This window comes from Formica exsecta, unplaced genomic scaffold (assembly GCF_003651465.1).
Source record: "Formica exsecta isolate Colony F162 unplaced genomic scaffold, ASM365146v1 scaffold83, whole genome shotgun sequence".
In the NCBI taxonomy this organism is placed as follows: Eukaryota; Metazoa; Arthropoda; class Insecta; order Hymenoptera; family Formicidae; genus Formica; species Formica exsecta.
Window position 1 is genome coordinate 728,166 of NW_021853600.1, and position 6,450 is coordinate 734,615.

The following is a 6,450-nucleotide window of genomic DNA, read 5'->3' on the forward strand; positions in this document are numbered from 1 at the left end:
ATAAAAATAATTTTAAATTTCAAAAGTTGATAGAATTTGGAAACTAATTTTTTTATCATTAAAAGACGTATAATTAGCGTATTATAGTCGTCATAAAACATTTAAAAAATATATAAGTGATATTTTATAATACATAACGTTTTTTTTCTGTTTAGCTAAAATATCTTTTAAATGATTTTTTTGTAACATGACACAGACATAACAAGATTAAAATTATTAATTTTTATATTTTTTAACTCACTAATCTGGATTATAATTTACGAACTAGTATTTATATAAGTAGTTCTCTCTTTCGCTCTCTCTCTCTCTCTTTCTCTTTTTCTATCGCAAGATAATAATATCACAATGCAATCATTATAGAATATTTGAAAGAACAGAATTTGCGCGGTACTATTGTTTAGCAAATATATAAAGTAACGCGTATATATATACAATCAGCTGCATTTTCATGTTTTGTCTTTCGATACTTATTTTAAGACGGATGTTTGAACAAAAGGACGACTCGATGGAAAAGATTGGCACAAAGATGCGGCGGATAAAAATAAGACGCGAGGCAAGAACGGAAAGTTTCCGCATTGTTTCGCGGTCGAAAGCCACTTAAAAGTTAAAGAAGCCTCGTTAAAAAGGACGGATCTTCTCAAGACTGATTCTCTCGCGCGAGAGGAATATTAGTCGCCTTGAAGATACCGTCAAAATCATCATTGCGACATTTTGAAATCGCTCTCTGTTCTTTCTTTTCTCTCTCTCCCTCTCTCTCTCTCGCGCGCGCGCGCGCTTTTCTTAAGAGCTCAGATTTTATAATTGATTGCAGGCTCAATATTAACTTTTAAAATTCTCAAATTAACCATTAAGATTATAAAATATTTTGTAAAAGGAATTGCAATTATCATACGATAAGATCAAATTGCATTAACAATTATTTTGTGCCGCAATTTGAATGAAGATTGTTATTTAATACCTGAGAATATAATTTCGTAATTACAAGCATTTTTTCCCGTTGTTTTTCTATTAATTTCTTTGACTCGGTTTTGTACTTTCTTTTGTAGTTTCTTTTCTCATGATTTCCCTTCACATCAATTATATATTCTAAAAGTAATTTATGTTTCCCAATTTATAAAACAAATTTATTAAAATTGCGTTAAAAACATTAGTGTGCAACGGCATGCAACACATAAACAGAGAATTCTTCTTATTTAAAAATAAAATGACAATAATAAAGATTACATTTAACTTGCTAATGCTTCTATCTTTTCATTGCGACTACATTGAAGAAAATTTTTCTTCTATCCAGAGAGAAGAAAATGCTGAATAGATATATTTGTAACGAAATGTTGCGGCACACAAGAAATATTGTGGCTTATCATTACGTCGACATAATTCTAACTTTTCATAATACATGGAACAATGGATCGTTGCAATCATGCGTTCTTTATTTCTTTCCCTTTAATTTATTCGGTCCTGTAATTCCGCATATTGTGCTTATTATTACCTTCATCCGAACTCAACAGAATGCATAATGCACCGAGCTGCATCAGCTATGCATTGAGATCATGATCTGGCATTTCTGTCAGTTAAACGCATTGCACATTTTCTTTTTCGGCATGTCGATCGGTTGCGCGTAACCGGATGCAACTCGGCATTGTGTATCGCGGGGCACGCATTGTTTCGCGTAGCCGACCAAAGCTCCGGATTCAATAGCTCGATATGCCAGATTTCGGAAAATTTTTCAGCGCGAATGTACGCGCACAGCGCGAACGTAATTAGAACGCAGGTTAACAACGCGGCGCGTCCTTCGATTAATTCCCAATTAATTTACGATCGATGCCGATAGTTGATTTGTCGTTGATTCGCGCGCAGATGCGTTGCTCGCGCGCGTTACAATAATAATCCGTTATTAATTCACATCGCACCGCGCATTGTGTCGCCCGCGTAGCGCGATGCGTTAATAATTTAACGCGACTTTCTCGTAACAATAGAAGTCCAATTAAACACTTAACGCCGATGGAATACAAACCGAAAAGCGGTCATCCTCCAAACATAGTTTTTCATGTCAATATATTTTTTGCTAAAAAATATGCTATTAGAGTAAAACATGAAATATGCGGTCTTCGTATTTTCCAAATGAACTGATTTGCAGTAACAAATAATGATTGTAATCAAATAATGAAAAAGGGAGAGAGAAAGTACAGAAAGGACTGTTTAAAAAGAAAAATACATAAAGAAGTATAAACTGCTATAGAATTAAAAAAAATTAATATAGAAAACAATGATGAGATAGCAACGGAGTTAAAAAAGAGATTGCTATATCTATTGGACTAACCTGCAGAGACAGAAAGCGATTTCCACGGAATGTTTGTGATTGGCGGTTTTGTAGAAATGCTGCAGCGCTTCCATACACTCGTTCCTCGCGCACGTCGTCGAGTCACAATGATTCAGAACAGGCTGCAGCAGGTTCTTGCATTCCGGATCGTTTCTGCGCAAAAGAAAAAGTTTTATGTAGTTTATTCGGTATAATCGGTGTCGATTACCAGACTTGAAACTTACTTGCAAGATGTATAAGCGTGATGGCATGTGCTGGGCAGGATAAGTTTAACTGGCGGCTGAATTTTGTCGATGTCCGACATGGAGGATGTTGATGTCACGCCTGTTTCTATAAAATAAAAAAACAAATTACTGAACAAAAAGTGCTAAGTCAATAATTAAGTAACTAATAGGGCCTGATTTTAATTCTTTTGCATGTAATGGATTGTGCATCTTCAAGCGAAACAATAATATAAATCACATTTTCTTATTCTATATAAAAGAAAAGCGCTCGCGAAAGCGCAATTAATTTAAAATCCAATAATTATATCATAATATTTCTTTTCAATGTTAGTCCATTATTATAAATTCTAAAAAATAAAGATTTAGAAAAATTTTATGTTTTTGTTACAAGTTAAGAAAAAGCTTAATGTTTATAAAAGTGAAATATAAGAAATATAATTGCGCGATTCATACCGATTCATAAGAGCAAATATATTGCCACATATATACATGTATACATCATATACACATACACACACACGCATTCACAAAATGTCTTACTTTAAATTTATATTGATCAAATATGCGTATGAAAATAACAAAATAAAATTTTCATTATAACGGGTGAAACTTTTCCAATTAGCGCCATGTTATGCAATTGTATCTCAGGCGCGCGCGGCCGCATTTGATAAATTGTGAAAAGCATCATTTATCATGAATACGTCTACTATTGTATGTACGCGCACGACGTGAAGGTTCTTCCAGCACAAATTGAAACGCGAGCTTCTATCATCGATCGTAACATCGAGCGCAACACTTTTCCTCAAAAAAGATCGACATCAATGTAGTTAAATATGGTAGCCTGAGTCCTCCGTCTATTATATATGCACTGTTTACACAGCCACTGGGGAGACCCACTTTTCTCACCGGTGGACACCGGTGAATAAATGATAAATCATCAGCGTCATACCGAGTGCATTGACGCGTTATAGAAGAAAAAGATGAATATCGCCTCTCTGTTATTTCCAAGAGCTCCGTCAATGCTCATGAATTACAATCGGAACGAATGGTTAAAATCTCATTATCATTTAAATGCAATGTTATTAAAATCCACAAAATTTTTGATCAAATTTGATTAAACCAAAAAATTGATTAGACCAGATTATTCTGATCTTTTAAATGAATATTTTCCCTATGGATTACAAGAGAAGAGAAATCGATATTTCGCGTGCTGCAAAATGTTTCCGCGATTGGAAACATAGCAACGGATCATCGTGGAAATTTTTGTTGCAATTCCAGATTCCATAATAGAATCAAATCCAACAAATAATTATCATGGGAGGAGGAAAAGGGTAGTTTCCCTCCGATGACAAATGACTGTCATGATTAACCAACATTCCCTCTTCGATTGATGGATTCCGGCGACGGGGTTAATGATCGCGGGAAAGAAGCGTCCGTGAATATCGAGAAGAAAGAAAGAAGCTACCTTTTGGCCGCATGGAGGGGGAAAAAGGGTCTAGGATTCCCCATGAGAAGAACCGCCCTATCAGATGACTGGCCATAAGTCAACCACCATGGCGAGCGTGGCTACGACGCACTTTATTAAGACAAACGAGCGGCCGCCAAACCCCTGGCAGCCCTTCGGAGGCCTTAATCGCACCCCTGAATCGTTTGTAGGCTATGTGTATACGTGTATTTGTTTCGACATACAGAAAGGAATACCGATTACTGTTTAAAGTTTCAATAAAAGCGGCGGCCGAAGACAAATAATTTCTACAGAAAATTGCAGTAATATGATATAATAAAAATGTTAGTCAAGTGTAAAAGTTTTTAAAAAAATTATTCTAGTTTTTATCAAATTAATATTAAATATAAAGATTAATACAAAATATATTAGTTAGTTTTAAAACCGGCACTTTTATTTTTGATTACCAGATTCTCTTGATATTTTTAAATAATTCCGATATATTCGATTATTAATAACGAGAATTTGAAGAGAAATTAAAAATATCTCCTTCTCTTTTTATCTGTATTGATTTAATAAAAATCGGAGAGCCATATATCAGACCACAGATACCGAAGTCCGACAAGATTGAAATGTATTTCAAAGATTGTCAGAACGTAAATCGGAACACGCATCAAGCACATTTCCGATAGAATATCAATATCACAAGTTTCAGATCCGTTCGGCGCATTGCAGGAAGAAGAACAAGGGCAATTCCGAACGGCGGTAATTGAAACTCGTGTCGCCTGACCAACTTCTCGAAATCGATGCCGAGCTCGCTTTTGCTCGTCGCAAGATATATCGCGGTTTCTCGATCAGATGAGGATCTCTCTTCGGTGACACAGGTGCGCGGATGCAGAAACTCGCTTGGCGAGTCATTAGACTTTTGAACGAACGAGATCATTTGCTCATGGAGAATGCAGCCGGTTAAAACGTCGCGAGTAAAGCATGTGCTCATCCTATGCTCAGCACTTAGGCTAACGGTGGCAAATATAAAGTGCACTTTTCGCACTGTCAAGCGAGAGAAATCGTGTTTATCTCAAATAAAAGATATCCTCGATATTGATTCGAATATCTACGGCGTTTTACAAAGTACTAAAATTATTTAGGAAAATGTAAATTATATAAAACCCTACAGACTAATACATTGTCAATAAAAAAATTTGATAAGAAAAAGCGCCAAGTAAGAGATACTAGTAAGTTAATATTATCAATTATATAGTTAATATTATCAATTCTTTGACTAATTAACACAAATATTTTTAATATCTTTGTATTAGTTATTTTAAAGCAAGAGAATGCACAAATATTTCTTACAACATCAATAAATCCACGCGCGCGTTTTAGTTCTGTAAAATAGATTCATAAAATGAGACACAATCAGACACATCACATAGAAACGATGAAATGTGACAGGAGCTGTCAGGATGCTTGAAACCTCCAAACCAGATTGTAATTTACGCTCGACTTCATGTTCCTGTGACTTCTATTAAATTTTACTTATTACACCCAGAATCGTGAATGCGTCTTTCAAGCTCGTGGCCGCGATTTTTGTCGCGATGCAGCGCGAAGTTGACGGGAACGCAAACTGTCGGTTAACGAAATTGCAAGTTTAACGTCAACGCTCAACGTGACTTGTCTGTCCGTATTGCATATTCAGCGCAGACATTAAACTGGCGAGAAGCATATCCCGACGTTGCGCGATGCTAACGATTGAAAGCGGTTGTTAAAGAAGATCAAGATTCATAGCGTAATTCGCTTTCTCATTCGTCGCAAGACCAGTTCGAGAAATCTAAAACTATTAATTCTTCTCCGTAGCCGTGAGCTTTAGTGTTAAATTAATAAAATCGACTGAAATTCATAACACAGTTGACTCCGGAAGTAAATTTCGTCGAGCACAAAATTTGCTTCAATAATGTTATTCTTCACATTTTACCAAGCGATTCAACCACATGTCTATTCTTCGAAAAAATTTTCATTATATATTCGGTTTAAATATTAAATGTTTTATGTAAAAAATATTAAACGTGATACGTAAAAATTTATATACGTAAAAATTTGTCTAAAATTTTATTACATTTAAATATATATAATACGTAAAAATTAAATTATATAAAATTAAATAAGACGTTTGTATCTGTAATATAAATCTATAACAATAATACCCGCCCTTTCATATTTTATTTCTTTTATGTCATATTTTATTATAGTGTAAATTAAACAGTTGTCTAAAATTTTATTACATTTAAATATATATATATATATATATATATACATATATATATATATGTATAATAGAAAACACATAAGAATATATTATTACGAGTAATACATATAACCCGAGAGTGTCTCTCGACGCGCTGTAAAGCAGTCGCCAGATAAGAACAACGAGCGCACGGGGCGACACGTGTCGAACGGAGAGT

At 34.7% G+C, this 6,450-nt stretch overlaps 1 protein-coding gene across 1 annotated transcript in view; it reads right to left on the reverse strand.

The window, feature by feature from the left end:
* Window positions 1-6,450, reverse strand: part of LOC115244692 — a 331,478-nt gene that overhangs the window by 33,922 nt on the left and 291,106 nt on the right. The window contains exons 8-9 of the mRNA XM_029822565.1: window positions 2,545-2,650; window positions 2,321-2,473 (exon numbers count right to left, since the gene is read on the reverse strand). Of these exons, the coding sequence (XP_029678425.1) occupies window positions 2,321-2,473; window positions 2,545-2,650 (259 nt within the window). The remainder of the gene's footprint in view (window positions 1-2,320; window positions 2,474-2,544; window positions 2,651-6,450) is intronic.